Source organism: Natator depressus, chromosome 10 (genome assembly GCF_965152275.1).
Source record: "Natator depressus isolate rNatDep1 chromosome 10, rNatDep2.hap1, whole genome shotgun sequence".
Classification (NCBI taxonomy): domain Eukaryota; kingdom Metazoa; phylum Chordata; order Testudines; family Cheloniidae; genus Natator; species Natator depressus.
Window position 1 is genome coordinate 30,377,211 of NC_134243.1, and position 18,962 is coordinate 30,396,172.

The 18,962-nt window shown below is 43.6% G+C and overlaps 1 protein-coding gene across 1 annotated transcript in view; it reads left to right on the forward strand.

Annotated features, from left to right (window-relative positions):
* Positions 1–4: 4 nt before the first annotated feature.
* The window catches only part of WDR90 (WD repeat domain 90), a 50,160-nt gene continuing 31,202 nt past the window's right edge, over positions 5–18,962 (forward strand). Inside the window, exons 1-17 of the mRNA XM_074965572.1 lie at positions 5–92; positions 798–889; positions 1,566–1,742; positions 2,393–2,531; positions 3,481–3,651; positions 4,739–4,862; positions 5,697–5,764; positions 7,030–7,139; positions 7,851–8,084; positions 8,943–9,005; positions 9,489–9,557; positions 10,332–10,442; positions 10,736–10,881; positions 11,011–11,068; positions 12,029–12,147; positions 13,258–13,419; positions 15,383–15,513. Of these exons, the coding sequence (XP_074821673.1) occupies positions 83–92; positions 798–889; positions 1,566–1,742; positions 2,393–2,531; positions 3,481–3,651; positions 4,739–4,862; positions 5,697–5,764; positions 7,030–7,139; positions 7,851–8,084; positions 8,943–9,005; positions 9,489–9,557; positions 10,332–10,442; positions 10,736–10,881; positions 11,011–11,068; positions 12,029–12,147; positions 13,258–13,419; positions 15,383–15,513 (1,984 nt within the window). The 5' untranslated portion in view covers positions 5–82. The remainder of the gene's footprint in view (positions 93–797; positions 890–1,565; positions 1,743–2,392; positions 2,532–3,480; positions 3,652–4,738; positions 4,863–5,696; positions 5,765–7,029; positions 7,140–7,850; positions 8,085–8,942; positions 9,006–9,488; positions 9,558–10,331; positions 10,443–10,735; positions 10,882–11,010; positions 11,069–12,028; positions 12,148–13,257; positions 13,420–15,382; positions 15,514–18,962) is intronic.

Consider the following 18,962-nt stretch of genomic DNA (forward strand, 5'->3'; position numbering starts at 1 on the left):
CCGGGTAGCGCGGGTTGGCGGGGCTGGCAGCGGCGGGGCGGTTGAGCCGCGGGCTGTAGCGGCAGGAGAGAGCGGGGGAGCCATGGCCAAAGGTACCCGGGGCTTCGCCGGGCGGGGCTGGGGCAGTGGGACCCGGTGGCGGGCCGAGGGGTAATGGACTCCCGGTGCGGGGAGGCGGGGCTGAGGGGCCAGGTCCCCGGGCGGGGAGTCCGAGGGATCCCTGGGGGGAGTCTGACTGGGGCCCTGTGGGGCGGGGCTGAGGGGTAGGACCTGGAGGAGGGGGCTCTGTGGAGCCATGCGGCTGGGGGCACCTGCTGGTGGGCAGGGATCTCTCTGACACAGGCCCGCCCCCCATCGCAGCCTTGTGCTAGGGCATGGCCGCCTGATAGGCCTTGGGAGCTGGTTATAAACACAGTGAAACTGACTAGTCTGCTCTCCATGTTCCACTGGAGGAAGGGGCAAAAGTCACACCAGCAGCATCACTAGTGGAAGGACCCCTGGCTGGAGGTCTGGGATTTACCTGCCCCCAGGGTATTACACTGGTCTTCTTAAAGGACCGCTTGGCATTGTTTTGTGCTGTGAGGTACCAGCTTCTGCATTTCAGAATAATTTCTGTCCTGGCCTCGTGGAACAAATAGTGCATGTGCCAATAAAACAGGCTCAGAGGCCAGTACAGTCTGGCAGGTGTGCCAATGGATTGCTTTAACTCCCTGCTGTGTGCTGATGAATCAGTATAACTGGACACATTGATGGTCATGGATATCCTAGCATCTTCACTCTCTTCTGATTCTCTGCAGTGTGGCAGCATCCATATCTGAATGTCTTCAAGCACTTCAAAGTGGAGGAGTGGAAAAGATCAACTAAGGAGGGAGATGTGACAACATTTATGGTAACACATTGTATTCCTAATGTTTCCTGATTGGACCAGCTGTACTGCAGAGAGAGACAGGCACTCTGTGATGCTGAGAGAGAGAGGGATTTCCCAGTCCCCCTGCTTTGTGATGTCAAAAAAAGAGGAAGATTTCAGATTCCCTTGCTCTGTGTCATCAAAAGAGAAAACAATGAAATCTTTCCATCCTGCCTCCTGCTTGTTGCAACAGAGGTGCCTAAAGAGGTCCAGAGAGCACTTGCTGGTGGTCCCCAGAGAACGATTGGTCAAATGGTGCTGGCTGTCATTTCTCACTTCTACATCACATTCAAGACAACTAAAAAATACATTACATCCCTAATGTTACCTTTCCATTTAGGCAATCACTGTAGTTGCCACAGGGGATGTAATGTAATCACAAATGGGAAGACAGGTGGTCATGGGGTAATGTCTCTGTTAAGATGTGGTCCACCCAGAAAATGTTTGAGAACCTTGATGTATGGCACCAGAACTTTCTACCCCTCATTCTCCAGAGCTTTATTAGACTAATCTTGTCATACACTTGACTTGGAGCCAGTGATGGAATGTGTAATTGCATGAGTCAAGTGAACAAGCAGTAAGACTTCCACAACTGGATCTCCTCTCTTACTTTACTGTAGGGCAGAACTTTGCATCAATGCATATTCTCTTTTTTTAGGACAAGACATTGAAGGGAACAGTATATCGCATCCGTGGCTCCATTCCTGCCAGTAACTACATCCAGCTTCCCAAAACCAGCACACAGTCATTGGGGCTCACTGGTCATTACCTCTACCTGCTCTTCAAGCCCATGCCTGGCAAATGTTTTGTGGTGCACCTGGATGTTACCACGGAGGTAAGTGAGAGAGTCTGTTGCATGGCCCTTGGTGTAACTGGTTTTCTAATATGAGTAGAGGAGTAGGGATTGAAATACTACTCTGAATATAGCTTGAACATAGAGCTTGAACATAGAGAACTGAACTGTGTCGCCTGAGTGTTCTAGAGCAAGATAATCATCTGCCATAAGTATCCCATGCTGAAGTCCCATAGACTGCTATAGCAGCTGTTAAATGAAGTTAAAAGAGAGGATTGCTGCCTTTCTTGATCACCTTTGTGCCTCACTTCTTAGAGTTTGAGAGCTCCAGTCATTTCTCCCTTGGCTCTTAATTTACTTACTAGAAGGCTTGCCTCATTATCAGTGGTGATTGCCCTGAACCTCATATGATTCGCATTTTGATCTAACATCTGTGGACTCGAGGTAAAAATCTCAAACCCACTCTTCTACGACCTTACTGTGTGTTTTCTTCTCACTTCACTCTTCCCTGTTTAGGGCCACATTGTGTGGGGTAGACCATATAGAAGGCAAGCTGGCAGTAGTCCCTTAGCCTTGGTGGGTATCCAAGCTCGACAGAGTAGTGTCAACCAAGAAACTATATCCTCTGTTATCTGCAGCATTTCCCTAGTGGTCTGCCAGGTGGATAACATTGTGTGTGTCTTTGTTCTCAGGATAGCCAGGTTGTCCGCATCTCTTTCTCCAACCTTTTTAAGGAGTTCAAGTCCACAGCCACTTGGCTTCAGTTTCCCTTCATCTGTGGAGCAGCCAAAGGGTCGGTATATGAGTGCACAGCCAGAACTTCAAAGCAAGGTAAAGAAATAGTGTGAATAGTGTGGCTGGTCCCTCAGTGTGGGAATTAGCGCTATAGTAAAGAGAAAATAACGTATCGTACACCAGTATTACTATAGTCACATGTGACCTGAGCTTTGAAGTCATGGATTTAATCAGTTAATTTTAGGGTGGCTGACAACGAGGGGTGGATTATTAAATCCATGTTTCATTAAGTATTTTTAACACTAGACTTTACAGGGTTTTTTCATTTTATACAATGTAGAATTAACCTGTGGAACTCACTGGCTCAGGAGACTGAATTAAAAAAGGATTACACACGTTATATGAATAACAGTAGCATCAGCAACTGCGCTAGCTAGAATAAAAATTACTAGGATGATCAAGCCACATAAACATCTCAGTCAACCACCAGTTGGCATCAGGAAGAAATTCCCTCAATGTATAGTAAGAAATAGTGATGCACTGTGGTTATTTGACACACAACTCAAAAGTCTCAGGCATTGGCTGGCATTGGACACAAGATACCGAATTAGATGGGCTTTTAGTTTGTGATGGAAATTATGTTCCTAAAAGGATGGTCAGTTTGGACAAAAAAATTGACCTGTTTTGGAAGATGTTAAAATGTGAGGAATCGTAACTAGAGTCTAAATGTTCAGGAATGAAGGCCATGGGATCCATGCATAAAAATGTTTGTGCAATTAATTGTCTTTATTCACATGCAGCCACCACGGTTGTGCTGCAGATCAACATACGGACTCAAATGATCACTAGAAACTTAGCTATCCATTTTCCTAGTGTGGCAATTGTCTCTAAATGTGCATGTGCACAAGTGTGCACACACACATCAACCTCATGCCTCCCTTTCTGTAAGGATTTCAGTACATGTGTAAAGCTGGGTTTCTGATATTTTTAAAGTAACTTGTCAGTGTTTAATGCTGGTTTTGACAGTGGTTTTTCTGATCCTCAGATTTGGTGGGTGTGGCCCCTGCCAACGTGCGCTGGACCTGCCTGATGCTTGACCTCCACTACATCCTCTCCATGTACCTGAATAGACGTTACAGCCATCTGAAGAGCATCAAACTCTGCTCCAACTTGTTGGTGAAAAACCTCTATACCAGTGACTTACTGTTTGAGCCAGGTAAGGAGCTGAAGCTTTGTATGATATTTAAATCAAACCTGTCTGCTAGGATGCGCTAGGCCTAATCCATTCTTACTGCTGCATTTCAAGACATAATTCCACCAGGACCATTTGGCCATGTCTATTGCTGTCTGACACTGTTTTCAGCCAATAATAACAAGGCACTGTCAACAAAACCCTTACCTTAAAAACAACACTAATAATTATGACAGTAATTTACCCTTGTTTGGTGCCTTCAATCTGACGATGTCAAAGGGCCTCATAATTTCTCCCATTCTGTAGCTGGAAAAACTGAGGGACAGAGAAAGATTAGGTGACTTGCCTAACATCGCACATCAAATCAGTGGCAGATGAGAGAATGGACCCCAAATTTCCTGTCTCTCAGTCCTATCACTAGACCATCCTTCCCAAAAAGCTTCTTTTCCTTGTCACTCTGAAATCCAGATTTCCTCCGGTGTTTCTTTATCCAACTGCTCAGTGCAGCAGAGAAACTTCAGTCAAGACCTTTATTACTAACACATTATCCTTTGTTTGAAATCTGCCCAACTACAGCACATCACAAGAAAGGAATCTTACAGACATCGTAGTGGACCACTAAACAGGTCTCAAATGTGCTGTTGCACACGAAAAGCACTTTAGTTCCATAAAGTTGCATATGCATCAAATGAAAAAAGAAAACAGAAAAACTTAGATCACATAGAACTTCAAAAAGAATCACCAGCTGATCCACTTAGCAACCTGTTATGATCATCAATATTAAGTTCCAAATCCTCTTGTAGAGCGTTTAAGCTACATTTTAAGGAAGAAAAAGATAATCTTTCATAACAAAGCTCTAAACTTCCAGGTCTTATTGGAAGCTGAGAGTTTCAAGGATATTCCCATGGAAAGGCTTATGCACTTGCTACAATAATCTTTGTTCTTTTTTCATGTTGTAGCCTTTCTTTTTCAGACTTACAGAAAACTCTGTTCTTAAAGTATTTGTTTGCACGTGGTCTGCTAAGAGTGCATGGTTCCAGCCACCTCTGTAAACATTTTCAGATGTTTTGGAGTGCTTTATGTCCTTATCTGTCTACTTTTGTGCTTTTAGGGGTGATGTTCTCTGAGGCCCGACAAGCTAAGCTGGCATTTCATGGCATTTCCCCCATGCCACGAGAAATGGCATTTCCTGTGCCAAAGGGAGAGAACTGGCATGACCGCTATGACTATATCAGGTATGTTTACGAAATGCTGCTTTTCAAGGAGGAAACCTGGAGTGCTTTTAGATCTTCCTTAGTCTGATTATTTTGTATACGTAACATACTTTGTCAAAACACTTTTGTCTGAGAATATGAAGGCTGCAGAATTAAGCATGCAAAAGTAAGGAAATGCAATAGTTTGCATAAAACTGGGATTATAGCGGAAACACTTTGGCCACTTTAATGCTGTAGTTGTAATGATGGGGACCAAGGCACAACTCACATCTTCAGCACTTAATTGTTGGCAACTAATATTTTGGGTAGGTAAAGGGCTGTTTAAGGTATCAACCATAGAAACTGCCAGTTCCTAATCAACAGGTCAGTAAGAACATACAGTTCACACCATACTTCTAATATCACAGCCATGCCCTGGAAATGATCCAAATTTCCCTCCTCTGTGGGGTTTGCTTGTATTGCTAACTTAACCGCACATGAACCTTTCTCCCAAGCTTGGTTATTCCTAGGGAGTGCTATGGCCCTGCCCTTAGTTCTCTTTGCCTTAGAGGCTTGGTCTACATTGACTGCTAGATTGTGGTCAGCATTACGTCAGTTAATGAATGTTCAGACACAGAAAAATGTCATAGTATAAATCAGACCAGAGAGAGACTCCAACCCTTATCCTGAGTTGGAGCTTATAGGACCCACCTATCCAGATGTCAGGTTGAGTCAGCCAAATAATTCTGTTTCTGTGTGAATGAAGCTTTTTAGCACCAACAGTAAGTCAGCAAAATAGAGCCCTGCATACCTGTGAAGGGTCCTAGAACCTGCCACCCGTTTATGAGGTGACTTTCCTCTGATCTTGTTGTTCAGGTTTCCCTCTGATGGATCCAAGCTGCCATATGACTCAATTCAAAAAGGCTGTTCCAATCCTGCAGAAGGTAGGGAGTCTGAAGTAAATGACCATAGGCTGTGGTACCCATTTGGTGTCTGACTGAGCAATGTGCCAAGCTGGCTTCCAGATTATCTAGGTTATTGTCCTACTTAAAACAAAGTATGACATGGTACAAAGCCACCTGCACCATTTACTGCTGCTGTTAACCAAATAAAACTCAAAGTACAACTTCGGTACAGCATGGTGTAGAAGATCCATCCATTCACTCATATGATAAGTTAGCAACTGTTGACTAGTCTTCCCTACATCAGTGTTCTGCTCCTAGCATATGTCATCAATCTGTTGCTGTGTCCTGTTAGAGATCACTCCTGCAGCAATAGGGGATTGGGTGATGAAGGTCCCCTTTTTGATATTCCCCTCCTGCCCTCATTAGAAACACTCAGCCCAAGGAGTGTGGAGCATCTACCAAGGATTAGGAAGAACTTGTGAAAGTTCTCCAGTTATTTTGTGGGTGATAGCTCTCCCAGCTCAGGCTAATTGGCTTTCTGCAGGCTATGGGCTACCCAAATGAACTGGATAGTTTTGCAAGGGGAAAATCAGTGTGCATGGGCTGCTGAGAAACAAATGCAGGATCTCTAAAGTGCTGCTGAATTTTTAGAAGGTAATTGTAGTAAATACCTTAGTTGGCAAGTAAACTTCAATCGGCATTTCAGGAAGCTGCTCCACAGAGCCCTTGTACAGCACAATGGTATAGCAAGCAGACCTGCAGCGATCCTTCTGGGAACTCTCCTCTTCTGCCCTGCTTCATCTACATCTTTGTCAGAGCCATGAGGATTCCCCGTCTGTTGCTTATCTGTTATGACATCTTGTTGCAGCCATTACCCTAGTCAAGGGATCTGATGGAGCTCCCACTGGAGTCCATTAACACCACTTCTTCAAGGGTAGAATGGTTGCTGTTGAGTGTCACAAAGCACTTCCTTCTCCCTGAGCACAGCATGCTGCCTTGGCAGCACATCCAATCCCTGTTGACACAGGGGCAAAAGGAACAGGATTTGAACTTGATCTCCCATGTGACTAGCATCAGGCCAGCCCCTTTGGGTTTTGTGCAGTGTGTGCCCAATAGATCATGTGTCTTTTGTTTTCCTGTGTTGCGACATGGCCTGTGTTTCCAAATTGTTCCTTGAGTTCTTTAAGGAAGGAATAAGTGGTAGAATGAAGTAGCTGTTCAGCTACATCATCTGCAGCTGTGTGATCAGCAGGAGGGGAAGCAGATTGTAGGAAAGAGCCAAACACTTTGCTGTTGTAATCTAGGTGTTCAAGTGCTAGAAGACCCAATCCGTCATCTTCCACGGCCAGTGACGCTTACCAAAGCTGTCCGGGACCGAGTGTCACTCATCCAACAGATAACCAGTCCCAAGGATGTGAGTATGGCCTTAGGCTGTAAGTGTAGCTTCCTGTACCATCTCTAGCCAGAGGGTTTCCACATGTCCTGCTTTGTGTTTGAGATGTTTTGAGGTTTTGTAGTGGCTACTTTTTGTGTTCTATGGCCTGGGCTGTGCCCCGTCCTACAGTCAATAAACTCTGGAGTTTAATGACTTTTTGGGGGTCAGTCTGTCAGTCTATCCAAGATGCTTATCTGGCCCCCATTACCGTAATATATGAACACCTCACAGTCTTTTAATGTAATTTTGCTCCTGACACCCCTGGGAGATAGGGAAGTGTTATTGTCTGCATTTTACAGATGGGGAACTGAGGCACTGAAGAATAGTGAACTTCTCAGGGGCATGATGGATCTGTTTCTGGTGGGGTAGGATGGGGGAGGGAGAGTCTGTGTTTTAGATATTTTTGTTGGCTATCATACAGTGGAGAGAGAGAAGTTGCATTGTAAACCTAGTAAAAGCAGTGATTCTGCCATTCCAAATCAGAAAGTCACACAGAGCACTTTATTTTATTCTCCTGCATCACTTGGCACGCCTGAATGTTTTTGACATGTTGGATGTCTTGAGTATTAGGTGACTGAGTAAGAGTCAGTCAAAACGTAAAATTAATTTCTCCCTTTCTCTCCAATCACAGCAATCGTAGGGAGCTGTGGGGCAGGCTTGATCTGTTGTCATTTGTTTACTCTTTCTCAGATGCCTCGCTGGTCTCCCCTAGTTACAAAGAGCATCCCTGAGGTTCACTTAGCAACCTCTGGGCCTCTGGAAGAAGCGTACTCTGGGGATCAGGAGTTCAGCAGGGTAGAAGGACTACAAGCTGCCGGGGATTCCACTGTACCGTTACATGCAACAACTGATGGTGGTATTCATGTGTATGCTCACAGAAGGGGTAATGTCGCCATCCATGCTGTTGGCATTAGCTCAGATGAGGTAAGTGAGAGAGCATCGCTGGACTCTGACAACCTGATCTTATTGGCTATCCTCTGTGTAGCTCCACATCCCCTCTCTAACTTGTACAGAATCTTCTTAACTCTTTCCCCAAGTCTGCCCCTGTGATGGCTCTGAGAACGCGTGATGCTGTCATTAGAAGAAAAGTGTGCCTTGCGCTGAACTCTACAGCCTAATGGCTCAGGCTTCCTTTTCCACTACTCCCATAAGTTCCTCACACCAGATCCTCAGCTGGTGTAAATTGGTGTCGCTCTGTTGACTTCAGTGTAACAATGCCAATTTACACCAGCCTCCATCTGTAAATACCTGCTCAAGGAAGAATTCAGGTAGAACAGATCAGTTGCCTTTCAGATCCACACGCTACTGCCCTGTGCATTGGGATGCGGAAACATGATTATCCCAATTCTTGGGGCTTGACTGGTTAGAGAGCATTAGGCCAAGACTTCATATGGAAACAGAGCTCCTGAACCCAGACTTCTTGCTCAAACTCTTACTGACCATAGGAGAAGATATATAGAGGTAAGGGACTCCAATGTACTAGGAACAAACAAGTTAAACTGCAAGTTTGTTCCTATAGGATGGGTCTGGAATGCTTGTTGCTGGTGCTCAATAACTCGGCAGAAAGAGCAACAGGAATACCCACTCCTGGTTGGAGCTGGCAGAGATGATTGTTTAATACTAAGGGCAGTTGTGAGCCATCTTACCTGGAATTCTCTCTTGATCTTGTTTCTTTATTTCACGTATCTGTTAAGCTTCTCCAGGCAGAGCTAATGTGTTTTTTATAGAGATGATCATGCTATTAGCATTTCAGAAATAACACCTATGTATTGATTTGCCCAGACTGTGTACACAAAGATTACTGGACCAGAAGTGCTCTCCAGCAAGAAAGCATCTCCCTGCAGGGTAAGAAGAAAGATTCCCCCCTCTCCAACTTTACAGATGCTCCCTTGAATTTTCATGGCATTTGTATGTAACCATGGGGAAGACTTGGCTGCCCTCTTGGAAAGGTGATTCAGGTTAACCGAGTCATTCCATTGCTGAGATTATTCCATTTAGCACTATCCATTGTGGGCTTTGGTCCTGGAGGAAATGGAACTCCTGAAAACAAGACTTCAGTCGATTCCTGCTCTTACTTCCTTTTGGATTTGCTTTAATGATAATTTTCTACTGAATAAACTCCTCCCTTAATGTGAAGAAGTTGAGGTAGAGAGACAGCCCTCTCACTTCAGGGAGAAACATGAAACCGGTCCAGAGGGACACAGATTAATGTGGGGCAGAGGGAACTTGGTAGATCACTGGGATGTAAGTTGCAGTTAGTGCTGATACAGTTTAGGGCTCACATGCTTTATTCATGCTGGTACTTTTGACAATATCTTCTTCTTTCAGAGACTCTTACCAGATCCAATCCTGAAGCTGAGGACAATTATTGGCTTTGGGGGTTGCAGCACCAAATGGGTCAGTAACGAAGAAGCTTTTCAGAATGTAGTTGCAATAGGGGGAGATTTTCAAAGGCACCGGGGGCAGTTAGGTGCCTAACTCCCATTGACTTTCATGCTTAACTCCCTTTGCCTTTGGAAATCACCCCACACCACCCAGTTTCTTTCTACTACAAATTTTTTGGGGTGAAAAGCTCATTTCCCGACACGGAATTTGCCCCAGTAAAATTCTGAAATTGTGTGCCCCATGCCAGATCTTCTTACAGATTCCAGACTGATCAATGTATCACACATCTAGAATTTCTTTGGAATCCAAAAATGCATTGGTGCCTTAGGCTGGTGTGTCAGTTTGTCCTCCTGTGGTATTGCCTTCAGATCCTTCCAACCATCCTCTTAATGATCCATGTTACAGTTTAAAAAAAAAAATCCTGTTGGGTCATCTACTCCATTTCCTGTGAACAAAGGATTGTCCCCTTCTTATATATTGCATATATGATGTTAAACATGACTGGGATGGAAGATCAGCTGAATTAATTGGGATGTACTATAAGCTGACCACTCAGTTTTCCTTTGATAGTTATAAATTTGCATCTGTGTTTGTGTGAAACAGCAATCATCTAGATAACACACACCTGCATATTTGCACCAGATATCCAAATGTTTCCAAGTGTCTTAATTCTATGCATGTCCACCTGTGCAAGCACAGAGGGGCTCTCCTCTCAGTTTGTAAACTGGGTCACATTTGTAGTATCCTCTCTTCTGCCCTGCTCTGATTCTTGCCTTTGTCCTGCAGGCTCTGTGGACTAAGAACAGCTCTGCAGTGGTTTACCCCTGTCATGCTATTATAATAACCGTGCAGATTGAAACTGGAGAGCAAAGGTTCTTCATTGGACATACAGATAAGGTAAAAGTGGATTTCTTTGCATAAACAGATATGACAACCCCCCAGAGAATATGCAACAACTGTAAATATTTGATGTGTGAGAGAATACAAGACTACTCCTATCGCAAGCATGGTTCATTCTAGGGAATTGTATCAGCTCACTGGCTGGGGGGAAGTCACAAGAACTCCAGCTCCTAGCAAGAGTCATTCTAAGGAATGATATTGGATCAACAACAGTGGGAGTTTCAGCTACTCCAGTGCTAGCCTCTCCCAGCAGCTGGGGGTTATTTTTGCTAACATGATGTTTCCTGCAGGTATCCGCATTGACATTTAATGGAAACAGCGCATTGCTGGCTTCTGCACAGATGGGTCACCTGAGCATGGTGCGGCTTTGGGATTTTCAGAAGGGGAAATGCCTATCCATGTTTAAAACCCATGTCCATTCAGTCTCATCCCTCAGGTACATTGCAGGCATGTTCTGGGCAGTGTGTGTTGGGGAGGAGTTGAGAGTGGGCTTTTAATTTTTCCCATTGAGATCCAGGCAGGGTGTAGGATACTTCATTTCACCCTGGGTTTTCTCCTCTTGTAGCCTTTCCTACAGTGGAGCTGTTCTCTGTGGCATTGGGAAAGATGGGCATGGCAAAACAGTGAGTAATAAAGCTCTTGGGCTATTTGGGTTCCACTTACCCAACAACATGCATGACTTTGGACAAAAACAAGTGAAATAATTATGTTTGTTTTTCTTCTGCACATAGAACCAATCATATGTCCGTTCCAAGACACAGTGGCTAAGTGCTAGTTTCCTTAAATGTCCTTAGGCAATACCATTAATTGTAGATCACGTAAAATCCTCTTATCACCAAACTGGTTAGAAAATATTTGAATATATACTTTCTTACTTGATATTTATACATCCGTGAACACACACCTTTGTGAATCACAAATTCTACTGAGTAAATCCTGGTTCTTGTAGCTAGTCACGACTTTTTGTTGGTGTGGAAGCCTGTTCATGCTGAATCTCAAGAACTTCCCTGCTTCACATCGTTTATTAACTAACTTCACAGTTAATGAAGGGGTGGGACTGCCTTTAGAGCCTTTTTGGTTCCACTTACATCCTACCGGGGTCACTACAAGTGACACAAGGCATTTCCTTCTGAAGATGCTGAGCACATTCCTCTACAGTTCTCCTAGCTCCTACTCTTACACACCTTTGCTGCTCTAGCACTCCCTGTAATTAGTTACACACTGGTTTCCATTCTTTCTCAGTTTGCAAGTACTGTATCTTAGTCCCACATTCAAGCCCTCTCCAGGCAACCCTGCAGGTAGGGAAACTGATTATCAGACAGGCTAGCCTATTAAAATGAAAATCACCAGGCTCTCTGGGGTTGTCCTGAATCCTCCTTTCTGTGAGAGATTTTTCTCCACTCTGTTCACAGCAATGTGGGTAAAAGCCCCAGTGCACAGTACCAGCATCCTGGCAATTGGGAGCAGTATCTGCAGTTTCACCTGTTGTGAGAAGGCTAGCAATCTTCTCAATTACTTCTATGGTCTAAGGCCTAAGGTGTTATGTTTCCAGCAGTTCTACTCTTGCTGTCCTATCTCTGCAGATGGTGGTGGTGTGGAATACTGCTCAGGTGAACCAGGGCGGAGAGGTGGTTGTGCTGGCCAAAGCTCACACAGATGTGGACATCCAAACCTTGAAGATTGCTTTTTTTGATGACACCAGGTAATGTGCGAATAGGTGAATGTGAGAATAAGGTAAAATAACCTAGATCGGGGTGGGCAAACTACGGCTCGCGGGCTGGATCTGGCCCGCGAGCTGTTTTAAGCCGGCCTGCGAGCCACACCACGCGGCTCAGCCCCACTCCAGTGCTCCGGCCGGGGCGCTGGGTCAGGGGCCACACTATGTGGCTCAGCCCTGCCCTGGTGCTCCGGCCGGGGCGCTGGGTCAGGGGCCGCACCACGTGACTCGGCCCCGCCCTGGTGCTGCGGCTGGGGCATTGGGTCGGGGGCCACACCACACGACTCCTGGAAGCCACAGCATGGCCCTGCTCCGACTCCTGTGTGCTCCAGTGGGAGCTTGGGGGGCAGTGCCAGTGAATGGGGCAGCGTGCAGAGCTGCCTGGCCACACCTCCATGTAGGAGCCGGAGAAGGGACATGCCACTGCTTCCAGGAGCCACTTGAGGTAAACAGCACTCGGAGCCTGCACCCCCTGAGCCTCTCCCCACGCCCCTACCCCACCCATGCTCCAAACCCCTAGCTCTCAGCCCAGAGCACACTCCTGCACCCCAAACCTCTCATCCCCAGCCCCACCCCAGAGCCCGCACCCCCTCCCGCACCCCAACCCCAATTTTGTGAGCATTCATGGCCCGCCATACAATTTCTATATCCCCATGTGGCCCCCCAGGACAAAAAGTTTGCCCACCCCTGGCCTAGATAAAGGCAGGGGTAGTCAACAGGTGGACCGTGGGCGAAATCCAGATGCCAGACACTTGAACGGACCCCAAAATCTTTTTATTTACTTATCATTATTGTTGTTATTTTTTGATTATTTTCTCTGGAGTCTGGACTTGACTATATCTTGATCAAGAAATTTGAGCCTTGACAAAAAATAATTGACTACCCCTGTATTAAGGCATTGCTGGGAGGAAGCTCACTGCATTGCTGGAATTCCAGCTTGCAGACAAAAGGTACTTTTGGAAGGAAGCTGCTGTTAGCCTTCCTCTTCTCTCCCCTGGTGTCAGTGTGTCCATTTCAGCTGCTTTCAGGGAGCAGGCCTTTTGTCAGTATAGAATGAGTCTTCCCCGGTTCCTTACTCAGCCTCTCGTGTAACAGGATGGTGTCATGCGGCAGAGATAATGTGAGGCTGTGGCGAGTGCGGAGTGGAGCGCTGCGCTCGTGCCCAGTGAATTTGGGGGAGTACCATTCCTTGGAGTTCACCGACCTGGCCTTCGAGAAAGGGCATTCCGCTGAGCGGGAACCTGAGGACCGGACACTGTAAGGATGGAGCCGCTTTTTCTTTCCTTAAATCACTTTCCTTAAGTTAATTTTTTAGGGACACTGTGATTCAGTCTGCCTCTGTTCCTGGGAGCTGTCTGCACTAGCATGCTGAGCTTTCGATTAGTAAGCATAAGAAAAAGGTTGAACAGTCATTGTTTTGACTTGCTCATCCCTGTCCTTAACTTGAGCATTCTACAGTCCTTTGTCTGCATTCTCTCTGCAGAAACAAAGGTGTCCTACAAAGCCAGCCTACCCTTTAGTCTCCTCCTTTCTAAGATTTCAGATCCTAAAAGAAGCTTAAAATACCTTGTAGAGTTGCACAAGAAATCTGCCCATGGATTTGCTGTTAATGTTCATTTGGCAGTGGGAGGGGTGTGGTGTAATAACATTCCCCGTGACTTTTTTATACTTCAGCTTAATCACTCAACCAAGACTGCTGCTACCAGAGAGATATTACAAAAACAAAGAATTGCCAGGTCTGTTCATTTTCACCTTCTCTCTTTGGTCTGAGCCCTGTGGGTGTAGATTTGCCCAGTATTGCTTCGTTTCTGGTTCATGGGTGTGCTGTGGGAAAAATCACTTTCCCCTAATGTTTTATTCAGTGCTTTCGATCAAAGGCACTGTATACATAAATAAAATGTAATGTATTTAATCACAAACTAAACTAGCTACCAATATTGTGAACAAAAAGTTCAAAACTCAGAAGTAAAAAAGCCTTCCCCAAAATCATGCATTCATCTTATTTGTACATTTTACATCCAGATCTCCTATATGGGGAAAATCTTTGCCTTTCCAGAACAATTTATCTGAAGCATTAATAATTTTCCTGAAATATTGCAATTTATTCCCCTCCAAAAGTTTAACAGTCACTTCCATTAAACATAAGCAAATGTGGCTTTGATTTCCAGGACTCATTTCTGTGAAGCCTCTCTGGCTCCATTTATTTCAATTCAGTTCAGGATAGCAATTGTGCCAAACTTGCCTGGAACCCCATTATTTCCCATAGGGTCATGACTTATGGTTACATCCATTTCTCAGTCTGAGCTAGTGAAAGAGGTATTGGGCAAAAGTTGCCAGAGATCTTGTTTCTGCGAACTGATCCTAATCTCCTTTTGATACAGGTTAGTAATACTTCCATCTTTAGTCTCCAGCTGGTTTTGGGATGGATACCTGAGAGTCAGCAGTCCTCCTTACTGATTCTTGATGGAGGGGTCTGTGTCCTACAATAATAGAAATAATAATAATCCAACATTTGTATATTTTCTTTTAAGTTTTGCTACGCTTTGGGAAGCAGGTCTCTGCCTCTTTACTTCTATTTTTTCCTCCTAAATTAGAAAAGATGGGGGGAAAAAATCTTTCTAATGATTCCTCCATAACAGGCTGGTAGAGTTTACTTCTTTTTATTCCTTCACAAAGGAAAAAATATGATCTCTTAGTAAGAAGTAGCAACATCCTGATTAAAATTTTCAGTTGTTTCCAGACTTTCGAGTCTGAAGTCTATAGTTTATATAGACATACAGGATAACTGAAGATCATTTTTGAGACTTGACTAGGCACTTACAGACTCAAAGCTCACTAGTTTTGCTTTTTCCCTTATCTTTTATATTGGCTGAATTAACTCTTGAGATTTTTCTCTAAATTGCTCTTTCAAAGGGGAAAGGAAAAGAAGGATGGAGAGGTCTAACTCCATCTACCAGTTATAGATTCCCAAGTTAGCTCCTGCTGAAAATCAAATGTTTGAATCCTGTCATCCAGTCAAGCTATCATTGCATTACAAACTAGAATTGCTAAAGTTTTTAGACAAACAGCATATTTAAAGTTATTTCAAGCTTGTTTACAAAAGTGTGGTATAAAGTTAACATTGAAACAAAATGCAGAATACAGTTCTTCTGCTAAATAATGTCGCTGAAGTTCCTATTGTGGTCATTAGTGTCTAATGGTGGTGTCCTTTCCCTTTCAGCTTTGTTTGCAGCAGGAGCGGCCACATCTTGGAAATTGACTACAAGAATGTCACTATCAGAAATGCCCGGCGCCTCCTGCCTTCTCAGATTCAGCACTCTCACCGGCGAGAGAAGCAAACCTTCAACTCGGGTATGGGCTTTGGTGGGGGATGGATAGATGACCAAGAGGAAGTAGGACATGCTACATTATGAACTTTCACTAGAAAAGTTTTTGCTGAAATTTTGCTAAGTTTGAAGGAAGAGCCCTGTGAGGGAACACCATGCAGAAGCAAACTGAGGACCCAAGTTTCATAAGACTAGGTGCAAAATAGGCAGAATTGCAGGGGACCCTCTGTAGGCTGAGATAATCTGACATCACATTAGAAGTAAGGTTTTGGGGAGCACAGGTGGGGCTTCAGCCAGTTTCTTCTCCAGTGAAATCTCCTATGCATTGAAGGGGGAGAAAGCGAGACTATACGTAACCCAAATGTACCCTATTTTGGGGTTACATTAGATGACCCTTGCAGTCGCTTCTAACCCTATGATTCTATTACCCATATACCCATTACCCATTAATTTACATAATCCCAACTACTGGGCTCAGTGCTGGAGTAACGGGATGTAATTCTCTGGCTGTGTTATACAGCAGGTCAGACTAAATGATCTGATAGTCCCTCCTGGCCTTAATCTATGAATCTGAATTTGGGAGAAAGGATTGTAACTGTGTATAAGTATTTAAAGATTATAATATATTGGGAAATGCTCTTTTTACTGGACAATAGGGTCACATTTTCAGAAGCAGTCTTTAAATGTGTGAGCGTTAGTTTTTGCACATATATTTTTTGAGTCCTAAAGATTTTTGCATATGCAAAATCTCATGTAGATACACAAGCTGTACTTATGTATGCAAACCGAGCAGTTGAGTATCTATATGATTTTTCATTCACATCTGAGGTTTTGCTCATGTAAAACATCATGCTCCAGAAAGTATATATGCAGAAGTGTAGGTGTGCAGATTTGGAGGGCAGATGGAGGCCTTTGAAACTTTGTCCCTAGGGGCTGAATTAAAAACAATGAGTGTAAATAAATTCAGCTGGGAGGGAAAAGTTTTGCTTGTGAAGACAATAAGAATGGAGTGGCCTCATTAAATAATTAAGGTAAAATCTATTAGAGGGATTGAAGTTGAAATAAATAAAGCAAATTCTTTGAAAATAAAGCAGTGCTCTGCCTAACACAGATGACTGGTTTCGATCAGATAAGTGGTGACAAACTTCCTACCAAAAATAATCCTACCAAAAAAAAACTTCCTACCAAATAAAATGGCTAAGTACCATTTTAAGAAGAATTTTTGTGTTTTGATTGATGAATGTTTAGAATAAACACCCTTTTTAGTAACATAAAGCAATGTTTTAATCAGCCAGTAGGAATCCTGTGCCCAGTAGCATGTAAAAAGCTAAACATACAAAATGAAACAACTGGCCTGTTCTTTCATTGGTGAGAAAGATCTCAACAGTATTTAGAATTCTTTAATGCTACAGAAGTCAATGTATTGTGATTTTCAGCAAGTCTTGTATTGCTGATATGGCATTAGTTAGAATTTGTTTTCAAGTGCTACTGCTACTCGTATTGTAAGACAGCACATATTGCTTTATTCTATAGACTTATAGACATGTAGGGCCAGAAGGGACTTCAAGAGGTCATCAAGTCCAGCCCCTTGCACTGAGGCAGGACCAAGTAAACCTAGGCCATCCCTTACAGGTGTTTATCTAGCCTGGTCTTAAAATCCTCCAAAAATGGTAATTCCACAACCTCCCTTAGAAGCTTTGTCCACAACTTAACTACCCTTATAGTTAGAAAGTTTTTCCTAACATCTAACCTAAATCTCCCTTGCTGCAGATTAAACCCATTTCTTTTTGTCCTACCTTCAGTGCACATAGAGGACAATTGATCACCATACTCTTTATAACAGCCCTGAACTTATTTAAAGACTGTTACCAGGTCCCCCCTCAGTCTTCTTTTCTCAGAACTAAATATGCCCAGTTTTTTTAACCTTTCCTCACTGGTGAGGTTTTCTAAACCTTTTATCATTTTTGTTGCTGTCCTCTGGGCTCTCTTCAGTTTATCCACATCTTTCCTAAAGTGTGGCATCCAGAATTGGATAGAGTACTTGAGGTAAGGCCTCATCAGTCCCAAGTAGAGCGGGACAGTAACCTACCATGTCTTACATACGACACTCCTGTGATGCAGTTGCAAAAAAGGCTAATATCCTGTTAATATATCTCAGAATGATATTTGACTCTTTTGTAACTGCATCACATTGTTGACTCAAATTCAGTTTGTGATTCACTATAGTCTCCAGATCCTTTACAGCAGTACTACCACCTAGACAGTTATTCCCCAGTTTGTATTAATGCATTTGATTTTCCCTTCTTTATGGACTTTCATCTTGTTGATTTCAGACCAATTCTCTAATTTGTCAAGGTCATTTTGAATTCTAATCCTGACCCTCCATATGCCTCCCAGCTTGTTGTCATCCGCATATGTTATAAGCATACTCTCCACTCTGTTATCCAAGCTGTTAATGAAAATATTGAACAATACCTGACCCAGGACTGGCCCCTTGAGGATCTCACTAGATTGCCCTCCCAGTTTGACAGTGAACAATTGATACCTACTCTGAGTACAGTCTTTCAACCAGCTGTGCACCCACCTTTATAATAATTTCATCTAGACCACATTTGCCTAGTTTGCTTATGAGAATGTCACGTAGGACTGTGTCAAAAGCCTTAAGAAAATAAAGATATATCACATCTATTGTTTCCCTCCATTTACTAGGCTAGTAACCCTGTCAAAGAAGGAAATTAGGTTGATTTAGCATGATTTGTTCTTGACAAATCCATGTTGTTATTCCATAACACTATTATGCTCTAGGTGCTTATAAATTGATTGTTTTATAATTTGTTCCAGTATCTTTCCATGTATCAAAGTTAGATTGACTGGTATATAATTCCCCAGGTGCTCTTTGACTTTGTTCCCCTTTTTAAAGATAAGTACTCATTGTTCCTTCTCCAGTCCTCTGGGACCTCACCCATCCTCCAGGAGTGTTTGAAGAGACTTGCTAATGGTTCTGAGATTGCTTCAACTAATTCCTTTAATACCCGGCCTAGGTATTTCATCAGGCTCTGGTGACTTGAGTACACCTAACTTAGCTAAATGTTCCTTAACCTGTTCTTTCCCTATTTTGGTTTGCATTCTTTCCCCCTTGTTAATTTTAATCATGTCGAGTATCTGGTAATCATTAACCTTTTTAGGTTTCAGAGTAGCAGCCGTGTTAGTCTGTATTCGCAAAAAGAAAAGGAGTACTTGTGGCATCTTAGAGACTAACAAATTTATTTGAGCATAAGCTTTTGTGAGCTACAGCTCACTTCATCGGATGCATTCAGTGGAAAATACAGTGGGGAGATTTATATATATAGAGAACATGAAACAATGGGTGTTACCATACACACTGTAACAAGAGTGATCTCTTAAGGTGAGCTATTACCAGCAGGAGAGGAGGGGGAAAAACCTTTTGTAGTGATAATCAAGGTGGGCCATTTC